A 23,903-nucleotide genomic window follows, 5' to 3' on the forward strand; every position below is an offset into this window, starting at 1 on the left:
CCAACTCCATGCCCTTTAGAAAATAACCAGCACCTAGGATTTGCCCAAAATTATTGGTTGTTGCTTATTTTAGCTTATTTTTAGCTTATTTTAGCAAGTAAAATTACCAAATACTTGCAATTACGTTTTCATATGATGAACAATTAACCTTAAGATATTGTTTTGGCTGAGGTCGCACTTTGACGCTGTGCAACGTCAATTATACTTAAAAAGAGAAATTTACGATATTATTCGAAAATTTGAGAGTTGTTTAAAATAATTGAGATTTTTAGGATAGAAAGATGTCAATTAGGCGTCGCGATCAAACAGTTCGTGGTAACGAACTGTAAGTAAGGAGCGACCCGGCTCAATGGTAACCGATACTCTAGAAAACGGTATTTTGATACAAATAGATACATCAAAAGAATCAGATTTTAATGCTGATTTCAAATATATAAGTTTCATCAAGTTTAATTCTACCCATCAAAAGTTAGGAGCCTGAGAAAATTTGGCTGATTTTCGAAAAAAGGGGGAAACACCCCCTAAAAAGTATAGAACCTTAATGAAAATCACACCCTCATATTCTGCGTATCAGAAAACCCTACTGTAGAGGTTTCAAGCTCCCATCTACAAAAATGTGGAATTTTGCATTTTTGGCCAGAAGAAAGATCACGGGTGTGTGTTTATTTGTTTGTTTGTTGTTTTTTTCCAGGGGTGATCGTATCGACCCAGTTGTCCTAGAATATCGTAGGAGGGATCAATGGAATGGAAATTAAAAGTTCTAGTGCCCTTTTTAAGTGACCAAAAAAAATGGAGGGCAACTAGGCCCCCTCCCACGCTCATTTTTTCCCAAAGTCACCTGATCAAAATTTTGAGATAGCCATTTTGTTCAGCATGTTCGAAAATATTATAATTATGTCTTTTAGGATGACTTAATCCCCCGAAGTTCCCGGGGGAGGGCTGAAAGTTATGAACTTTACCTAATGTTAACAGATTGTATTGGTTATTGGGAAGTATACAGACGTTTTCAGGAGAGATTTTTCCTGTTAGTGGGGGGGGGTCGGGGGTTATGTGGGAGGATCTTTTCAAGAGGGTAGTTTTAATGGAGGAAGGGAAATTGCTATTAAGGGGAAGCCGGACTTCCCAGCATTATTTAAAAAAAGATCAGAAATTTAATATAAAAAAACAAGTATTTCAACTGCAGCAGCAGCAACATCGAAACTTTATACGAACAGAAAATATTACATATATGATTGGGTCCATCCCCTAGTCAATACCTCGCCCTTTGAGCCAAAGATTTTTTAGTACTTTCATAAGAGCTATTTATTCTAATTAACGGCCTTTGTGATTAAGCGGTCATTTTTAAAGAATTGGAAAAAAAATTCGAACTTTCGCTTAAAGAGCAAGATATTGACTAGGGGGCGAACCCCATAATAAACGTATTAAAAATATATGAATATAGAAGTTCGTTACGTAAGTTAATTCTTAAGTTATGTATATTTATTACTAATAAAAACGTTCGTAAATAAAATTAAACACGTTTCGAGAAAGCCATTTAACTAAATAAAAGTAAATTAATATGAAAATTTTGTTTTAATTATTAATGTACGGTGAGCTCAAAATGTAAGATCAAAACCTGTATTTTTTCAAAAACGTTCAAAAATTAAATAAAAAAAAAGTTTTTTAAACTGAAAGTAAGGAGCGACATTAAAACTTAAAACGAATAGAAATTATTCCGTATATGAAAGGGTTCTCCTCAACGCCTCGCTCTTTACGCTAAAGTTTGACTCTGTCTCAAAACTTTATTTTTTAAAACAATAAAAAACTTTAGCATAAAGAGAGAGGCGTTGAGGAGGGGACAGTCCCTTTCATATAGGGATTAATTTCTGTTCGTTTTAATTTTTAATGTCGCTCCTTACTTTCAGTTCAAAAAACTTGTTTTTCTTATTTAATCAGCTAAAAGAGCCCAAACAAAAATCTGTCCTTAGTTAGCGGTGACCCGTTATACAATATCATATGAAATTAAGCCTCTAATCAACCAAATGTGTATAAAAATTTTGCTCTTTTAGTCAATATTAATAAGACAGTTAAATGAACGTAGCTTAACGCTTGAATGCATCCACCGTCTGCAGGGTGCGCACTTCTGCGTCCGATGTACATCCAACTCATTATCTTCAAACAGTAAGAGAGCAGTAGTCATATAGAGCATCATATAGCAGAAAACCAAAATTTTCAAAGGAAAGTAGAGAGTGATATTTAAGCTTCAAACAAAGGTGACATACCACCCTCTTACAACGAGCTCAAAAGAATTATTTATCTTTACAATTTATCTTTACAAATGCAAAAAAGAAAAAGAAGAAAATGACTGCGTTTTGACATTGATGTCTTTGCTACCTCAGTTTTGCTACATTTAAATGTCTTTCTTCATAGCCTAGGGAAATTTAGGATAAACAGTCTATCATAACCTTTGGGGGATAACGTGAAATCGTTTAATCTTTTCTTGCAGGAAAGTGTTATCTTTCATTGTTTCCTTCCGCGATCAAGTTAACATCTTCTTTCTGCTTGTTTTAGAGTCAGAATTTTAGTTAAAATTAGACTTTTTACGAAAGATGATGTTTCAGGATTCTTCAATTGAACTATTTTAATATCAAAAATTCAATGGAGCAATAAAATTAAGTTCCACACTAAAAAACCGATGATAATATTATCTTTAAAGTGGTTTCTTTGCAAGAATTGCAAAAGAAAGATTTCAAATAATTACTTTTTAAATTTTGGTTTTCCTCCTCTTTAATAATCAGGATTTTTTTTTGAGGATCAAAATGTTTTAACTTACAAGACATTGATAAATGCTATTCAACAAAAATAGGTTTACTGTTAAAAATATGTAATTATCTACATCATCCTGTCTCTAGATGACAACCCTGCGACTAATATGTAGATAAGAGAGCCCCCAGGAGGCCCAGATCGTCTGTGAGAATCAGGCACGTCCGCAGGAATTTGTTTTGTGGGGGGGGGGGGTGCCCAATTTGTTTCGGGGGGGGGGGCAAATCCTTCAAACCCATTATTCTGTGAGAAAAATCAGAAAATTATGGGAAAATGAAAAAAAAATCGTGATATTTCGGAGGGGGCCGGGCCCAGAGGCCCCCTTGCGTACGTCCCTGGTAAGAATATACACAGACATCGTCACTTAACGCTCCCAAAATCTTAAAATTCATTATAAAATCTTAGAGAAAATGTTTCTTATGTTTGTATTCCCCTCTTTTTATTTTTTCTATCAGGACAAAGAGAAAAGAACCACTTGTGCTAAAGAGAAATAATAGGTATGTAGAAGCTATTTTATGATGTGTGGGTACATACCATATGTATATATCATATGTATTAATATGTATGTGTAGCCTATATAAGTATATGGGCTATTTTTCCTATATTCGACTAGTCAAAAACCCTGTCACACATATTAAGATACAAACTGTTGCGTATGCTCTTTTTTAAAGCCTGGAGAAAAATATTTTACCCCATCCTTTAAGAACAAATTCTATGTAAAAGATAAAATAAAGTTTTAGTCCAAAGACAACTATCTCAAGTCAGTCATAGTAACAACATCAGGAAAGATTCATATATAATTTGCATAGCTTGCGTCACATTCTAGCTTTGCTCCACGCTCGCATCGCTGATCAGTCCACGCAATCAAAGCGCACCTCTCTTCAGCACCGCCAATGCTGAGTAAGAGATGTTTCAGTTCAAGTCCACTGTAGACTGAAGCGTCTTCTTTTTCCAAAAATGAAACACATTTGATACCGCGTCTAAAGACTGAGCCGTGTCGTCACAGCCTAGTCCAGTTGCTAGTCGGCAAAAAAACAGGTTTTCTATAGGCATATCGTAATGTGTACATCAGAATCGCGCATGCGCGAAGGCAGATTGTGTGGTTTTAAATCTGTTTCACTTCTTTATAACGGAGAGTATACCTTTGTCGATACTGTATATTCTTTCTACTGTGGTTCAAGTCGGATAGGCCACGGGGATTGTGGCACGATGCAATTTAAGGTTCACTTTACAGAATAGATGTAAACTACATTTTGAAGGTGGGAGAATGGGCAAAAATATTGTATAATCTAGTTGTGCTCATTGTAGTAAAAACACAAAGGTTCTTCTTATCAAAGTTTCAAATTTATGGGTAAAATTCATGTTTTGTTGCAATAGAAGCTGGTCTCAACGAGTAAACCTGAAACACAGATTTTTCTGAATATGTATGCTAAAAGGTACCATTGCATGATGCAGCAAACCCTGCGGTTAAAAAACACACGGTTTAGCGCATGGATTTGAGCTAGAGAAAAAGTCTAGCAATGCGGAAAATGCCGCGTTTTTTTTTTTTGCAGGATTCTCTGTTTTGTAAAAGATTTAAATAGTTTTAGTACATTTAATTAAGGCAAGGCTCTGGGTAAATATTTCGCTGTTCATATTATTGACCTACGAATAAAGTAAACACACCACTAGATGCCATTTCTTATGCTCTTTTTGAATATAAACTTCTTCTGAATATAAACAAAATCTTCTTTCTGAATATAAACAAAGACTAGACATTTTTGGTCTTTTTCAAGGGTTCAAAAAGAGCTTAAATTTGAATTTGCGAGAGAAACAATTATTAAATTCTTAAAGAGCCTGAAGCTATCAAGTATTTTGCAGTAGGTTGCATCAAGATATGGCTAATTGTAGACAGAGAAAAGCCAAGACAGATAGTCCAAGTAAATTAAAATTTTAAAGTAAAATTTTAAAGTAAATTAAAGTAAAATCAAAATTTTAAAAAAGGCATCGAGTAGTGTGAATTTATTCGTAAGTCAATAATATGAACATCGAAATATTTACCAGGCTCTGATGATGTCCGTTCTAAATTAATATATAAACTACATGCTTCCAATATCAAAAATATTCAAATCACTGGTCTATCACATATCAAAGGGATCAAATTTTTTTTATAGTGTAATTAGAAGACTGGAAAAGAACTTGAAGTAGAACTACAAAACTTGAGTTTTTCTCCAGCCCTCATTTATTCTATCATCAATAAAAGCAATCTTCCTAAAGTTCTATTCTTCCTAAAGTTCTTAGTTGGTACCAAATATACTTCGTCCTTTTAAATTAAAATTTTAATATATTAAATTAAAATGTGTTGAATTAATCCATTTCTGGCAACAACTATTAGTATCACTAAATAATTTCGGAAAACACACTGCCTTTCCATGACAATAAATAAATAAAAGTTCAAATAGGGATCAAATCTTTTAATAGACAGTGATTTTCACTAACAGTGATAAAATTTCACAAAAAATACTAGATATTTCCGTCAGGTATGCAGTTACCGTCATCAGTAGTAAAATATCAGTAGTTTTACTGTTTGTGAAAATCACTGTTTTTTAAAAGGATTTGATCCCTATTTAAACTTTTATTTATTTAGTATCACTAGCAGTTTTCGGAACTAGTTTAACAATGCTGAACCAAGGATTCATTTGTGTTCAGTTCCCTCAGGATAAGATATATTAAGCTATACTATTAAGTATACCTAATTATTCTAAAAAGTACAATCTGGTTCCTAATAGGTTGATATGTTTCTAATATGTTGATGTGGTGATATGTTATAAGTTCTATATCAGATGAAACAATTCAATATAAAATTCGTTTGTTTTTAGTTCCCTCATGAGAAGACATATTAAGATATACTATTAAATATGCCCAATTATACTAATAAGCATAACCTGATAATAACAGGTCGAAATGTTTCTAGTATATTGATATGCAAAGATTAATTTTTCATTTTGACTGTAAAATGCCAGTACTATACTTGCACTTGTTAATTTTTTTCATTTTTTTTTGGTGACAGTGCTATTTATTGCATTCAGAATTTGGTCCCAAGGCCTATGAGCTTTCTGTTCAGGAAATTACATTTATTTTTATGGATAATGTGCTTATATAAAGAAACCTCATTAAAACAATATTATACAATCTTAATAAAATTCAAATAAAGATCATTAAAAATTGATCAATAATGATCTTAATAAAGATCAATGAAAATCTTATCTAATAACTTTACTCTTTTGATTCTTAATGTGATTTGAATCCCCTTTAAGTCACGTGGCATAAAAGGTCCTTACAGCATTTTTTACACTTTGAAAGTTTTTATATTATAAATCCAATATTCAGTTTTCTCATAAACTCTGTGTTGGAAATATCAGATTCTATTATACACACTCTAAACTTTCAGTTGCGTTTCATTATAAAACTTGGTCTTACCTTTGGTAAGTTCCAGTGAAGGATGGCAAAGTTGGGGCTTATATTTGAAACTTCCAGATTTCTTGGCTCACTCGGCAGCACACCGAAGCCTTGTAAAACACAATTGCTCAAATCATCCATGTATTGAATACACCTGAAAATAAACAGGTGGATAAAAAGAGAATAGAAACTTGTTTGTTACATTTCAGTTTAAAGAATGTAAAAATTACATTAAAGAATGTAAAAGAAAGATTTAAAGGAAATTGGAACTTCCTGGGAGGGTGTAAAAAGGACACTTTGAATAGATTGGGATGGAGGAGGACAGTGTTGGCCTCAGGCGGCTTGGTCCTGCGGTGAGTTGTTAGTAGCAGTAGTAGTAGTAATGTACACATGAAGCTAAGAGAGGAAAGGAAATAATAAAAGAAAAATAAAATAAAAAAAGGTGTGAGAAAACGAGGACTTTGTCAGCCAGTGGCAAAACATGAAGACGACGAACAAGCAAATATTTCGACAAGGCCCTCCGCCATGTCGTCCTCAGTGCTAAACAAAAAAGAAAAAAAACAACAAAAATTTAACCTTTTGGAGTTTACTCAACAAGATGCGAACAGAGACTCAAATGAGTCTCTGAACAGAACACTCTCTGAACAGGAACAGAGACTCAAATGCGTCTCTGAACAGAACAGTCTCTGAACATGAACAGAGACTCAAATGAGTCTCTGAACAGAACAGTCTCTGATCATGAACAGAGACTCAAATGAGCCTCTGAACAGAACAGTCACTGAACATGACCAGAGACTCAAATGAGTCTCTGAACAGAACAGTCTCTGAATATGAGCAGATACTCAAATTAGTCTCTGAACAGAACAGTCTCTGAACATGAACCGAGACTCAAATGAGTCTCTGTTCTCATCTTGTTGAGTAAACTCCAAAAATTTTGATTTTTGTTATTTTTTATTTTTTGTTTAGTACTGAGGACGACTTGGCGGAGGTCCTTGTCCAAATATTTGCTTGTTCTTCATCTTCATGTCTTGCCACTGGCTGACAAAATCCTCGTTTTCTCACCCTTTTTTATTTTCTTTTTCTTTTATTATTTCCTTTCCTCTCTTAGCTTCATAAGTCATGTATAGCCAGTGTGGTCTTAGAATGTATTTAGCAGTAATGTAAAAATTGAAAATTATTTGTAGCAAACGATTATAGCCTCAAACATTGTACAACCACCAGAACACTACTCAAAATAAGAGTTAAAGCCAACGATGACAAATATTGTTTTAGTATCAAAAGCCAAATAATTTTTTGATATGGCCATTCTTGGGTTTTCATAAAGTCATTGTCTCTAACATTTTATGTTCTCTAAAACAGTAAACGAAAAGTTAAAAAAGACAAAAAATATTTTGCCATAAAAATCCAAATGAAATCGATGATTCAACGACGTTAAAAAGTGGATAAAAGGATAGAAGTGGATAAAGTTGGCATGATGTCAAAGCTCACAGTCTAACCTGAGATCTAATCGATTTACTTATGATTTCCTTATTTTTTCATAAACTCTGCCTGTTTTTTTTTTTTTTGCATTTACATTCAGCTTGCCCCCCCCTTCCACCCCATTTAAATTAATGGGCATGGGTATGTTTTGGACACTTACTCTGATAGCGTGCTAAAACTTTTTTCATACATTTTATAAAAATATTTATAAGGAAAACATTTTTTTGTTCAATTCCATTGTGAGAACCCTTAACCGTGCTTTTTTTTTCGGCGTTGCTTATAAAAATGAGCTATATTATTAAAAACGAAATTATTTTTGCTCACATCCCCAATAAACTGAACACAGTTAAAAATTAAGAATGGAAACATATTTTTCACGTTTAAGGATTCCCTTAAGGAGCACAGGCAGGTCACTAGCAGGAGGTGCACACTTCGGCTGACTATATTCTAGAGCCTTAACTTTGAAAAAAATAATAAACAAAATTTTTTTATGCAAAATTTAAAGAGCAAAAAAGATACAAATTCGTTTTGCAATGACGTCAAGCATTGTATAAAAGGTGTTATATAAAAATCTAAACAAACATTTTCATTAGTATGAAATACGCCTGAAGTACGTAAAATTTCTAGTAACAAAATTGAAGAGATCATCATGATTTTAGAAATGCCTAGGGGGCATGGCCCAAGATCGGTTGGGAACCATTGCTTTTGATAGAGACCCAATTGCTTTTGATAGAGACCCAAAAATTTTTCGGTTACCCTCTAATATAATATATATCTAATAAATAATATAACTAATTTGATTTTCTAAAAGCTCTTTTCCCACAAACGAACATTTTGTTTTAAATATTTGCATCATCATAGCCAAAAGGACAGGACATGTTGACATTGTCTTAAGAAACATTTGAACAACAAGAAAGATGTCTCTACTGAGTTTGTCACTGGTCACAATTACTTCTCCCAGTAATTGTCATTATTTCTCCCAGTACTGTCCCCTTTCATTACTGCCTCATGGTAATAACATATCTTTAGCCGTTTTTTTTTAATCAAGTTCAATTACATTTATTATCAAAAATCAAAAACCAACAAAATTCAAAAAAATTAAAATCTTAGGGGGTTCATTGGCCTATTAACTTGGAACAGTAAATGGATACTACCAATTTAATTATTATCGTTCGTAATTAATTGTTCCAACAAACAATAAATAAGAAAGTTTTTCTACAATGACTAAATCCAAAATCAGGCAAAAAGATAGCATGGATAGCCCTCTTTCGTACTTATCTAAAAAAAAATAAGTAAAGTGAGCAGGTAATTTCATCGCTGCATACAATAGAAACAATTAGATACATAGTTCCATGCATAAACTGATCTCTCTTCAAGGAGTCTTAATTCAAAATTTTTCTAAGTTTTAATTATAAGGCAAGGGATATTTTGGGAACTCTGATACCAGCTTAACAGAAATGTTGTTGCACATGAATCCTTGAGGAACAAGGACATGAATTCCAATGGGAATGGGGGAAAACAATGCAAGTTATCGTTTGAACGTAAAATTAAATTTTCAGAGTTTTAGATTTAAATTTACAGGAAAGCAGCTGTTGATGGGAGACTGGATCATTTCCGGTTCAGTATTGAATTTTTTTTTTGAAAGTCCCTAAAGAGGACGCATAAAAATCGATAAAACTAACCAGGGTCTCCGGTACCTGGTTAGTGAAATTTTAGACGTGAAGTCAGAGTAGCAGCTTAGAGATATTGACACCCATGGCAATGTGGCTCCATGTAAACATGACATCAGTGGGGTTATCACTTGAAAAAAACTGTTAAGCTAGGAAACTAGAATTGGATAATTGAGGAAAATATGTGACAGCCTTCCATTAATGTAATAATTCCACAACCCCTCCCCCCAAGAGGCAAAAATACAAGTCATGAGCTTGAACAATTTCAAAGATGAGAAAGCGTCTATGGTTGCCCTGCCTTATATACAGGAACATGTCATCTGTTTTGTTTATTGGTTTTCAAATTGTACCAGATTTAGCAAGCTGCTAATCCAAATTTAGATTCAAAGGAGCATCTTACTGGGTTCCGAATATCGATTTCAGTGAAAAAATATTCAGCCCCATTTTCGCCGAAAGAAAAAAAGTTGGAAGTTTTTTTTTAACTCAGATGGTTCTTCTTTACCCAAAAGCTACGCTTTTGAGTAAACACTTTTGTGCTTACGTATGTAAGTTTTAAGCTTTATCGAAAGAGCTTTCGGCCCTTTTCCGGGCGAATTATTATTTAACCAGGGCGTGCATACTGCCTTTTCATTAACGACTCAAGTAACAGAGCATAGGGGCATGGAAGACACAAACTTGTTGGCCCCCCTCATCCTCTCTCTATCTAGAAAATATGAAGTCTCCTTGCTCACTCTTCCCTCTAACAATCCGAGAGTTTCACCTCAACTCCCCAAAAACTATTTCTGAGATGATTCAAATATACCGTTTTTATAGCCTATATTCATAGTTTCTTTCAATTTATCTGTATCCCTCTCAAATCACAATTGGTGCTCCACTTTGCCTCTAAAACTACCTTCAAATTTTAAATCGATCTCCCAAGCCGCTCCAGATATAATGCCGATACGCTATTTTGATAACCTAGGTTTACACAGCGTCTTTACACAGTGTCCAAAAATCAGTGTCCTGGGTTTAAACAGTGTCCAAAAACCTTAAACGAAAAGTTAGAACAGATTAGAGAACGAAACCTTTAGATGCTTTCCTTCTACTCCCTCCCCAAGATCGAGACTCACTTACCCTTCTTCCCTCAAAAACCCCCAGAAAAATCAAAATTAATCCACAGAACCGTTCTCAGTACCTAATAGATATGCAGTTTTAATTACCTGACAAAAAATTACTGTCTGCTAATTTACTTCGCTCTTTAACCGTGACAGAATAAACATCTCGCTGGGGCTTATAATGCAAAAAAAAATTTATAACCCCTCCCTATTCTCTTTCAAGTTAAAATTAGAGGTCTAGTTGGCCTACTAACACCCCCTGAAAGTTCTAAAAGCTTGATGCTTTAAGTCATTCCTAAGATATTGCAGATGCACCATTTTGATAACATAGTAACACATAGTGTGTTTTGATTTACCTCACAACTTAGACGGGAATATATTCTACTTTCCACAAGAATTATAGTGAAAAAATCTGTTACGTCAACCAAGAAAACATTTTTAGCCGCTACTTTCCTCCTTCCTCTCCTTTGAACGTCATCCGCCAAGCCATTCCTAAGATAGTGCAGATATGCTATTTTTAAAGCCTGAAAACATAAGGTCTTTAGATGCACCTCTGTTCCCTCCCCCATGCTAAGCCCGAGGGTCCGCTTCACCCCACCCTCCAATACCCACTGAAAGTTTCAACTGTATCTCCCAAGCCTTTACTAAGATATTGTATATATTCTATTTGGTGGTTTTCTCATGAACTTTCAGATACAAGTCTCAAGCAAAACTATATAAAAAGCGTTTTGGTGTATTTTTGGGGGCCTGTGCCTCCAACCTAAGCTTAGGTTTGGGTATGAAATTTCCCTTGGCTAGGATCTTACAGATTTGAGTTTAAAGCCGTTCGAAGAAAAAAAGTTTTTTTGGCCCTTTTTCAGACCTGGTTTTTAGAAAAAAAAAATTTTCTATTATCCTATTGTGCATTAGGGTCGTGGCTTGATCCCGAACCTCGCGAGTGAAAGTTTCAAGCCGTTTGAGGAATTAATTCGGCCATTTGTGGGGCTCCGTGTCGGGTGAATACAATTTTGTTCAATTTTTTTTTTTTTTTTTTTTGCATCGGTGTTCCCTTAGCCCAAAAACTTAATAATAAAAGGTTCAAGCAAATCAAAAACAAGAAAATCAAAAACAAGAAAATTATTAGCCCTTTTTGGGCCATCTCTGCCCCCAATTTTTTTTTATACATTAGGTTCCATTTGATCAAACTGACCTTGGACAAAAACCTTTTGGCACGTGGCTCTTTACATCATATCAACACTATAATGTTCCCAGGGCCACCAATTGAAGGAGGGCAGGAGGCGGGGGCAATAGTTTCTTTAAATTTTAATAACTCTTATACTTTAAAAATACCTCTTTTTTTATATTTGCATTGAAACAAATTAAAAAAAAATCACAAATTATAAAAAATTTACTCCCCCTACATTTTCGTGGATTGATGCCCCTGATCATTGCATCTGATGTAAAGACTCAAATCTGTATGAGGGCTCTTGGAATTTAAGCCCGGAGGTCCTCTTTTGCTTATTTTTTGTGTTATTCAGTAACTAATTTTCACATGTTTTCATAATATGTTTTTCTTTAAAGCAATCTTTTCATAGCTAGCTTTGACTCTATGCCAAAATTTATTTCCAGAAATACTGGCTTTCTTATCTTTCCGCTCCATATACATGTTTCATATTGACCTCTCTCAGGTTTTTCTTAGAATTCCAGGGGCGTAGACACGGTTGGTTGATCAAGCTCTACACTTTTCAATTACGTTAGGTTTCCAATGAACCTTGTTCTTTTTTCAGCATGGTCTTGCAGTTGGATTTTAGTGTTTATCTAACTGTCAATTACACCTGTATTGCCCGTCATCGATTGTTTGAAACGGTATTCGTAACCTGAGAGTTAAGTTATCTCATTCCCTAACAAACAAAAATTTTGAAGATCCCCTACCATTTAGCGTGATATTTTTCACTTTTCCGAAAGATTTATGTAGGGACTCTATACGACCTACTGTTGCTTAGCAAAAGAAAATTCAGACTTATCCTAATCGACAATCGCGGTCAGTACTTTTTCTTAGGAGTGACATTATTCTGCAAGCGAAATTAGCCTATCTCTTGTATTTCAAATTTTTTGAACTTTTTGCAAATCGCGGATATTGGTGAATGACTCACTTTTATGGTTGTTAGCTATTTCGTTTTAATTCTTATAATTTTTGGCTTTTATTGAATTTTATTCATCTTTTAATTTTTTGGTTTTTTCACATTGAGTTTCCGCGTTTTATTTTGTTGGGTTTTTTTTTCGGCACTCTCGCTGAATATATTTATTCGTTTCGCACTGAAGAAGAGAGGCGTTTGTCCCCTCGAAATATTCGCTTTGTTGTCTTTTGTCAGTATTTTTATTTGGCCTTTAAAAACCTTATTATGCTCGTTTTTCTTTAATTATGTTATGTCAGGCCAATGTGGTTTAAGAAATTATCACCTGTATTTGTTTTTACTATTCTTAACGGCTGAAGAAAGAATCCAGGAGATACAATTTCTCTACCTGGATTATGGAACGATCGAAAACAAGCGTTAATTCTTTAATCGGCTTTCCTCAGAATGCATTTTTGAGCCGGACGATTTTGCTCTCGTCACGTATTAAAATAAGTAGTTTCAAGCGGTATCCCTGCCTTAAATAACATAAGTACAGATAAGTAGAATTCTATTTCTTTTCCTTAAAAAAAATTAACCCCAACATTTCCCAAGTATTAGTGGGCACTTGGAAGAAAAATATACTATCTAAAGTTAGATTTTATATTCCAGTGACTCTCTAAAAAGGAATAACTTTTTTTGGAAAAGTCCCTTTTTTCAAAGTCCCATAAGTAGCTTTAACCCTAATTTCTAACATCTCAGTCTTCATAAGTTTTAACCATGAAAAGGGGAGAAGGTACTCCATTCACGCTCCAGAAATGACAGTCCACCTTGAAAACCCTTAAACACCATTAAATAAGTAGATTCCATGCAAATAGACTACTTCTCTTCGCATGAAAGATCTACTTGACTACCAGGTCTGACAGATCCTCTCCCAAACAGTCTAATCACTCAATTAGAGGTCATTCTATCCTTTTTCTATTTCTACTACAATAACTACAATATACTGGAATAGTTCCGACTGTTAAAATTTTCAAGAATTTGGCCACACCTTACGTTTCAACTTACTTCCTATAGTCAACTACAGCTAACCATGGTCGCTGAGCATGGTCACTGAGTCGAAATAGCAGCTTGCTAAATTTGACATCCGAGATCTTTAAGGTGACTAAAAACAGGGATACCGATTGATAACTTATTGACGAAAAAAATATTGTAGATGACATGTCTCTATGTAAACATGGCATCAGTAGGATCATTACTTGATAAAACTATTACGCTAGGAATGTAGAATTCAATAATGGAGAAAAAACAGGAAATAACTCTCTATTAATTTATTACCTCCAAATCCAACTAGAATCTGTTCAGTTATAATTTAAAGCTACCATAGATACTCTATCCGCGTTGTAAATTGAGATGTCACTACGATAACCAAAAACTTCCCAGGTTAAATGTTGCAGCAGCCCCTTAGCTTCCACTTGCAGTGAGACTTCTCATTTAAAAGGTTAATCCCAATAGGTAAACTAGATTCTTGGCCTTTCAGTAGTTCACGTGTTTACCATTGAGGATAAAGCTCCAGGACTCCCTAAAGTATCCCCTCCTTCAGAACACCTAGATATCCTTAAGTGAATAAATTCCATGTAAATGCACTACTTATCCCCATACCAAAGATCCGCTTGACAGTCTTATGCGACACATCTTTGTCTAAAGAGTCTAAAGACTCATTTAGGAAACTTCCTCACATACCAGAACTGCTCATCTGATTAGCGTCTCTAACAAATATAAGAGGGACGTGAGGATTCTCTAAATCAAATCAGTTCTGTAAATTAGAACCTAAATGGATGCAACTCAACTCCACTAGAAGAATCAAGGAGAGAAAATGATCTAGTTTATGTGATGGAGAAGCACTTTTCTTGGAGAAAATAGCAATTAGGTAAAAGTTAGCTCTCAACCCCAAAATGGGAATATGATTTCTGATTTTGAACATTTTCGACACAGAGACAAAACAGCTATTTAAAAGTGGTTTACTATTTAGATTTGACTTTAATTTATTATATATTCAATTAAATTTATAAATAACCTATCAAAACAAAAAATGGCGCAGAGCCCCTAACTGACAGAGTTAAAAATCCATTTAAAATCCATCGCTATTTTATCAATAATTGTAGCTGGAAAGATGAGTTTAGATTTATAAGACCAAAAAGAGTTACCGGTCTAAGGGGGCATATTATGCAAAAAGAATTTAGCAAATTTAAAATAAATCCGTTAAACAAGTTCTTTTTTTGCAGCAGGAAATAGATGCCAAAGAGGAGACGGAGCAAGACGATGAGGCACAGTTAGACACATGAGGCACATGAGGCACAGTTAGGCACAGAGGCACAGTAAATTTTAGAATTAACGAAACGACTAAGGTATGTAACATTAGAAACAAGAGACGCATAAACGATCTTTGTCTTTTTTTCAAGATTTTGGATGCCATGCTTATTAGTTTCTTTAATTGAATTTCCAATGGGCATTCCCCAGGTAAATAAGGCTTTTAGAGAGGGGGACAGAAGTGCAATAGGGAGATGGAGACCAGCCATCGTATGATTTCTAAAACCCTTCCTGCTTACCTTCCCCAGATGTCTCCAGATACCCATTTAGAGGTGGGTTGACTCTGGATGAGCCTAAGAGTCACACCTCTGACCCCCCTCCCAAACGAAATAACTGGTGGCACCAGGAATAGAAACCACGCTCTTTCGGACGAAGGATTCCAAATCCAGCGCACCATCCACTTGGATATAGTAAGGGTCGACAGGTATATATATATATAGAAGTACAGACAGGTTTTCGCAGAATTTTCAAGGCTTAACAAGTAGCCACAAGAACTTGGAAGTACTGAAACTTAATTGACGGTGTAGTTCCTTTTCTACAAGTTTTAACCACCAAAATCAACAGAATGTGCAGATAGTAAATAAAAATCTATGCTAGAATATTACCCATTGTTTCACATTGGTCATCTGGACTATTTACCTTATCTTCTTAAATAGCAAAATATAAACCCAATCCCATGTGGTCATTGAGCCATTAGAAAACATAGCTTTGGGTAAGAAATTCCATTTGTTTTTATTATTTCATAGGTAACTAGCGGGGAATAAAAATCAGCTAAAATGAAAATTAATGAAAATAAAATTTTTATTCTAAAACGATTAACTTGGATGTTAACTTATGGGTAATACGTTGCCATTATTCGATGTATTCAGTCAGAGTTCTATAATGTTTTAAATTTTATATTTGCAGAATCTGTTTTTATCCAATTGCAAGACATTCTGCTAAGATTTCAGAAACTTTTTCTTCGGAGACCAAACGAAACACAAGCTTCCCCCCCCCCAAAAGAAAAATCTTGCACAGAGAATAATTGGATAGCATTTCGATGCTTTAAAAGAATTTTCCAACAAAGACTACATACGAAATATGCTTTTTATTTTGGCAGAAATAAAAACAAATGATAACTTTCTTCTTTTGCAAGTTTCGTTTCCCTGTTATCCCTGAACTCTTCAGGTACTCTTCGACCCATTTTCAGTTTAGATTTTAACTAATGAAGTTATATTTCTATATTTTATAATATAAGGTTGGTTATATTTTAACTAATGAAGCTGCATCTTTTTTTTAATATGTTTAAAACTGAAAAAAAGCTAATGATGCATCGCTATTCTTCGCCTTAGAGAAGTCAATACTATTTTTAATTGTTCTACCAGGGGATTTCTGGGAAACAAAAGCCGTTAAAATCCCCCCCTCCACTCAGATTTACTTACTTGAAGTGGTTGAAATCCACTCTTGAAGTGATATTTCCTGAACAAAGTTCCACGCAGATCGGAGGGAGTCCACGAGCTTTGCAGCAGGCTGAATGGTCAATTTCATTGGCTAAGCAGGAAAAGCTTTCTTTTGCCCACGGTGCACAGATCATCAATTCAGGCAGCGTTGTTGCCCCAGATTTGACAGGATCGCAAAATTTATCGACGCACCTTGAAAAAGCGAATACTTAAAACAAGGTTAAACAGTTAGACATTACAATTCAAAAGCAGTAGTCCAGAGCAGGGACGTACGAAGAAGGTGCTTAGGGTCTGGGCACCCAAAATCTTAAATCTATTCTGGGTCCTTCCTATTCAAGTTATCAAAATATGATTTGTATTTTATTATTTTCTGGTCTGCCCCCCCCCAAAAAAAAAAAATCACGGACGTGCCTGGTTGAAAGATAAAAAAAATGAATTACGACCAAAGACCTTAGGGAGTTTAAGCACATAGGGGTTCCTATTTCCGTCCAATGCTAAAAAGTGTTTCATACTTTAAGTCCCTGTATTAGCTATTTGAAAATATGAAAGTTTTGTCGTGAGAAAAAACAGGGTACACCAAGAAAAATTATAGCTGTGAAAACGCTCATTTACGAATATAAAAGGTCCCCCGCCGTTTTGTCTAATTGTGAACCCATCAGCACACGTGAAATGATCAAATATTAATTTTTTTCGTCACAATTTTAAATTTTGAGATTTCAAGATTTTATAAGAACAAAAAACAACAACATGGAGCTAGAACCCTTGACCCCGAGATGGGGAGTTTGATGCTGTAGCACCTGAGCTAACCAGGCTTGTTAGTTTGTTTTACACCATCACTGTATTAAAGCGTCCAAATATACGGGTTTAATATAAACAGGCTGTCCTTCGAATCAAACATTTGTATAAAATGAGACAAAGGAACTTCTGTCGAGTTCCTACACTATCAAAAGTGATAAAACAGAATCTCCGTTTGTATTCGGATTTTATGTAAATAATATATAATTATATAAAGTAAGGCAATGGAACTTCCTCCAAATTTCTACACTATCAAAAGGATACAAAACAAAGTCTTTAGGGAAAAGTGATTCACATACAACACAATTAGATCAAGTTATCTCTTAAATTGACATTCCCCCACAAGAGTTCCGTTTGTATTCGGAATCACATTTGGAGAAAAGTAGGTAAGTGACTTTCCCTGAAAGGAATCCATTCTATTTATTCTATTCCAGCTCAGTATTTTGAGCTTTGACGCTCTAGGGAATCTTACACATTTTGAGAGACAACGTTGGTAATCTAGTCAATCTACATTTTGATCCAAAACAATTGTAATACAAATAGTTCTCTCGTTATAAGGATCAACGTTTATATAGCTACCTGATTCCAAAAACAAAAGTTTAAATTCCCAGCCCATCTGGAAATTGGTTGAATTTGAGGTTGACGGAGGCATCCCAGAAGAAGGCTTTTCTCTATTTATGGAGTAAGTATAAATAGAAAGTAGTTTTACTATAAAAAAATAGCGGAAAAAACTTTCTCAAGGAAACTTCGTTGGTATTCAAAGTCTCATTTAATCCTTAGGAGGTAAGAAGATTTCGCTAAGTTATTCCATTCAATCTCAGTGTTTTGGATCTCAATATTGCTAGGAATCCTACATTTTTGGGAAATAGCATTAGGAATCCACTCAAACCAGGCTTTGATCCAAAACAAATTGTAGCCAAAATGTTTCTTTCGCTATCTAGATCAACACAACTAACCCATTTCAAAAACAAAAAGTTTAAATACCCGGCCTATTTGAAAATTGGTTGAATTTGAGGTTTACGGGGGGTATCCCAGAAGTAAGTTTTTCTTCATTTATGGAATAAGTATAAGCAGAAAACTGTTTAACTGGGGAAAAAAAGGTGGAAGAAACTTTCTCAAGGAAATTTCTTTGGCATTCAAAGTCTCATTTAATCCTAACGAGGCAATAGGATTTTGCTTAAGTTATTCCATTCAATCCCAGTGCTTTGAATTTTAGTATTGGAAGGAATCCTACATATTTGTGAAAGAGCGTTAGCAGTCCACTCAAACCAGGCTTTGATCCAAACAAATTGCAGCCCAAATATTTCTTTCGCTATCTAGATCAACAAAACAGATCCATTTAAAAAGCAAGAAGTTTAGGAACCTGGCCCATGTATATATCGGTTGAATTTGCTGTTGTCGAAAAGTAGCCCGGAAGTCACTTTTTCTTGTCATTTAGTCATTTTAAATTAATAAATTGATTAAATTGACTAAATGCAATAGACTAAATGCAAACAGGAAATACTGTTATTGAATATTTAATGTCTTATTTGCTGTAAAGCCGGCAAGTGAATTTCCCTGAAATGCATAGCCCACCCGAAAATCAGATGAATTTAAGGTTGACTAAAAAGCAGCATAACAGTCAATTTTTCTGTTTATCGACAAAACTATTAATACTACTAACAGCTCACAACAGCAACATGTCTCCTGAGGCCAGTACAGCTCCTCACAACAGCAACATGTCTCCTGAGGCTCCTCAACAGCTCCACGCGCTCCTATTCATCCCAGTCTATTCGAAACCCCCCTCTTTACACCGTCTCAAGAAGTAACGATTTCCCTTGAATCTTTCCTTACGACATCCTCCAACCCCATTCGGGAATGACCTGATTTTCGTATGGCACTAGACAGTTGGCCGACAAGGACGATTTTTGGCAATCTGTCATCCTTCATCCACAGAACTTGTCCTAGCCATCTCAACCTTTCTCTCGATATTGCCTTCGAAACCGGGATCGCACTGCATTTTTCGTATAGATTATCGTTTGAAATACAGTCAGTCAGTCCAGTATTCAAAACAATCCGTAGGCAATTTCTCTGGGAGACAACTATCAAATCCTCCTCCGTTTTTCAGAGCAATAAAATACAAAATACTATAACTGAAGAAGTGGTGGATTCTTCTTCATGACGGTTTAGTTGGTATGCAAAATATCATTTGTTACAAAGCCGATAAGTGGTTCTCCCTTTGATTCTTCCTCAGGACGGTGTAGTTGGTATGCAAAATATCATTTGTTACAAAGCCGATAAGTGATTCTCCCTTTGATTCTTCCTCAGGACGGTGTAGTTGGTATGCAAAATAACATTTGTCACAAAGCCGATAAGTGATTCTCCCTTTGATTCTTCCTCAGGACGGTGTAGTTGGTATACAAAATATCATTTGTTACAAAGTCGATAAGTAACATAGGTGCCCATAAGCTGAATTCCAGGGGGGGGGGCAAACCTCGTCTAATTGGCACTTTTAATCATTCATCCAGGGGCACGCAGAATCATCCATGGCACGCAGAATCATTCATCCAGGGGGGGGGGGGCGGGGGCCCCCCCCTCCATATGGGCGCCCATGATAAGTAATTTGACCTTTGATGCTCCTGGGAATTATATACATCTTGGGAACCATCATCAGTAGTCCAGTCAATCTATGCTGTAATCCGAAACGATCTACAATACAAATGTTTATTTCATTATACGAACTAACAGAATCGCATAATTTCAAAAATCGAAGATCTAAATACGCAGCTCACCCAGAAATTGGTTGAAATTGAGGTTGACGAAAGGTGGTTGAGAAGTCAATTGTTCTTTCTATAGACTAAATGTCCTTTGAAAAAAAATTTTATTACAGAAAAAAAAAGTTGTGGACTTTTCCTCAACAGAGTTTTGCTGGTATATAAAATCTCATTTGATACAATCGGAAAATTTAATTTTTCTAAAACTATTCCATTCCAGATCAGTGGTCTGCAATGACTATAAGCCCGACAGTAAATTCAATGCCTTGTTCGTTTCTACTGGAAAACTGAAACCAGTGCCTTTTCAGCCAATAGAAGTAGTCAAGTTCATCGTCAATTTGGAAAAATTTGATTTTTAAGTGGATCAATAAAAAAAAAAGAAGTAGGTTTATGTAGCAGATTGATGTAGAGTAGTAAATTAGTAAAGTAAAGCATTAGCATTGATAGTAAAGTGGATTAATATAAAGTGACTGACTTACATTTGATGATAGACTCCTTTCTTGCTACAACAGCTCCTAATATCTGGCAATTCCGGTGCTTTTCCGGTTGATGGACGGATTGACTGGGGTGTAAGGGTTAGAGTTCGAATATGCTGACTTGGGAGTGAGGTTCCGTGTTTGTTCACAGATTGTACCGATATTTCATACATAGTAAATGGTTCTAAATCGGAAATTATTGTGGAATTTATGCCTCGGTCTACCTAGGAAAAAAATGGTATTAAATGAAAGTATTTAAAGTCCACCTCAGCCAATTCCACCAAACAAACTAAAGGAAATTCTGAAAGAAAATTAATTTATGCAATTAGTTTCAGCTCACGATCAATGATACACCGTTCCCCATCTTTGATTGGACTTAGTCAAATTGGCTTCAGAAACAAAGAAACAATTTACTATTTCCAAGGCATTTTTTTCTCTTTTTGCATAAGTCCGTATTTTTAGTGAATGGCGTTGTGACTATGCAAAGTTATGAGCCAATAGAATGTTTCAACTCTAGATTCTTAATTACATTTCTTTTTTTTTATTATTAGATACTAGTTATGCCCAGGTTTTCTATTTGTTCAGTTGTTTTAGCCCCCTCTGTTTTTAATATCCCTTTTAAATTTCTTAGTATAATATATAAATATATATATATATATATACATATATATACATATATATATATATATATATATATATATATATATATATATATATATATATATATATATATATATATATATATATATATATATATATATATATATATATGTATAGACCCCAAAGCCGCGCCGAAAAGTTGGCGGCGCACCACCGAAAACAAAACGGTGGCCCGCCGCCGAGCTTGCATCAGCGCGCTGACGCCACCGCTGATTCTGTCGGCGGTGGCGTCACTAATACGCCGCCGTTTTTTTTTCTCTCTTTTTTGGTTATTGGTATCGACATCCGGGCTTCAACCGTCATCCCGGTTACTCTGTTTCTTAAAGATAAATACTGCTCGCCATGTACATCGGTTCGTAGGAAGGAGAAGAAATTTTTCTTGAAACAAAAATTCTACCTTCCACTTTAAAATTCTGTTCATTTTTCTTTCTAATTTTTAGGATTAAAAGAGTTAGGTAAAAAAGCATTAGGCAATTCAGGATGTTATCATGGGCAGCGCAATCGCGCTGCCTAAGTAAAGAACAATGTTGGCACAATGTAGTTTTTTTTTTTTTTTTTTTTTCGAACCAGGGCAATTCGTATCGAAGGAGTTGTCGTAGAAACTTCGAAAAAGGCTCATTCGATTGGAAATTGGAATTACTAGTGCCCTTTTTAATGGTCGAAAGTGATTGGAAGGCAGCTAACACCTCTTCCGCGCCCAACATTGCCCAAACACATCCAATCAAAATTTTGAGATAGCCATTGTGTTCAACGTAGTTGAAAGTTCTGGAAATTAGGTCTTAAAGGATGACAACCACTCTCAGAGCCCATAGGGTAAGGGTTGTAATTTATGCCCTGGGAGTATATAAGGTGTTTATAGAAAGTGTTGTCGTAGAAACTCAAAAAGGGATCATTTTACTGGAAATAGAAAGGCCTAGTGCCCTTTTTAACAATCGAAAGTGATTGGAAGGCTTGAGATTTTTAGAGTAGAGATCGATGTGGGTATAGTGTAGCCTATAATTTTTTTGTTGTTGTTGTTGTTTAGACCAGGGCACTTCGTATCCAAGGAGTTGTCATAGGAACTTCAAAAAGGGCTCATTCGATTGAAAATAGAAAGGGCTGATGTCCTTTTTAATAGTCGAGAGTGATTGAAGGGAAACTAATCCCCCTCCCACGCCCCCCCTCCCATTTGCCTTTATGTTTACAAAGTAAATGTTGCTTTAAGATTAAATAAAAATGCACTGTGTTAATGCTAATTCCCAATAATGCATCTCAGCAGTATCAAAAGAACGACTGAGGGTATTATGTTCAAACTTTCGGGGCTTCTTCTGCTCTTAAAATTTAACCAAATCAAAATAGCGTAAGTGTATCCAAACTATCAAAGAAAGTAAACAAATTTTTTGCGAATGTTATCAACTTTTCCATTTCAGATCAACTAGAGGAGGTAGGAAACTAGATTAAACACTACTATTTTAGTCCAGATTTTTAAAAGGGTCTATGTTGTTAAAAATTGCTGAAATTTTTTTCCAGCATACAAATAGCAGGCCAAACTATAAATTCTTAAAAAAACGAAAAGATTTAAAGTATTATTTTCTTTTTCCCTGAAAAGACTATGTCAATATAAAACGAACAGAAATTAATTAAAAAAACTGTTTCAACAAAATAAGTTTTTCAAAAAAAAGCAAAGAACTCCATTAAGCAAAAAAAATGAGCAAAATTAAAATCAAATAATCTACCAAGCGGAAAACTACCACAAATCAGCATCGATAAATAAATGAAACCCAAAACGAAGAGAAATTACAATAAATAACCGAGTCAAACTCACCGAAATTAACATAAGAAATTAACGAGCAGAAATTAACATAAGTTGGGCTCAAAACCCCTATGCCTTCCCAAGGTCAAAACATAATTTGCACTTTACTGAAAAAAATACAAATGAATGTGCATTGTCAGTTTAATAAACATATACTGATATTTAGTAATTAAAATGTTAATATTATTTGATTATTAAAGCTATATAAGTAAAAACATTTATTTTTTTTAGTAAAGTGCAAATTATGTTCTGGCCTTGGGAAGCCATAGGGGTTTTGAGCCCAACTTATGTTAATTTCTGCTCGTTAATTTCTTATGTTAATTTCGGTGAGTTTGACTCGGTTATTTATTGTAATTTCTGTTCGTTTTGAGTTTCATTTATTTATCGATGCTAATTTGTGGTAGTTTCCCGCTTGGTAGATTATCTAGAGCTAGTATAGAAATATATCTATAGAAATGAATTACATTTTTTGTTTGCACACTTAGCAGAGCACACTGAAGTTGAAGTAGCCTTAAACTTTGTCTTGAAACGTCATAACTTGACCACTTCTTTCAGAAAAGAAATTTGGAGGGTTATTCCGTGTTGATAAGAAAAGAGGGTAAAGGTGCAGTTTAGTTCATCCTGTAGTGTAGAGCGCAGGACCTCGACGGTAAAGGTGCAGGTGTGTTCTCCCTTATAAAAACAACTTATTTCAGCAGATACAAAGAAGAAGCCCATTTGCGGCACTCTGTGGGACCCCAATGTCCAATACTAGTATCAGATCCCGCGAGTGGCAGTTTACGCTCGTAAAGTTCTGGCTGTACCGGCTACAAGTGCCCCAGCTAAACGGCTTTTTAGCACGACAGGACTGATAGTGACTGCAAAAAGATCAATGGCTCCAGGCAGAGTGAACAAACTCACTTTTGTTACATCAATTTTAACTAAAGTGATGTAGCCGCTGATTTAAAATTGTTGGTGTTGTTAAGCCATGGTATCTGACTTGTATACAATGTTTTTTCGATGATGTTATTTATTTTTTTCACTTCCTTTTCGTGTGTATTTGATG

At 35.0% G+C, this 23,903-nt stretch overlaps 1 protein-coding gene across 2 annotated transcripts in view; it reads right to left on the reverse strand.

Annotated features, from left to right (window-relative positions):
• Positions 1-23,903, reverse strand: part of LOC148944949 (Ig-like and fibronectin type-III domain-containing protein 2) — a 321,570-nt gene that overhangs the window by 130,854 nt on the left and 166,813 nt on the right. For both annotated transcript variants that reach the window (XM_089099394.1, XM_089099393.1), the window contains exons 9-11: positions 20,410-20,630; positions 16,365-16,574; positions 6,262-6,394 (exon numbers count right to left, since the gene is read on the reverse strand). In XM_089099394.1, the coding sequence (XP_088955520.1) occupies positions 6,262-6,394; positions 16,365-16,574; positions 20,410-20,630 (564 nt within the window). The remainder of the gene's footprint in view (positions 1-6,261; positions 6,395-16,364; positions 16,575-20,409; positions 20,631-23,903) is intronic.

This window comes from Artemia sp. Qi Xiang Cuo, chromosome 13 (assembly GCF_049724085.1).
Source record: "Artemia sp. Qi Xiang Cuo chromosome 13, ASM4972408v1, whole genome shotgun sequence".
Lineage (NCBI taxonomy): Eukaryota > Metazoa > Arthropoda > Branchiopoda > Anostraca > Artemiidae > Artemia > Artemia sp. Qi Xiang Cuo.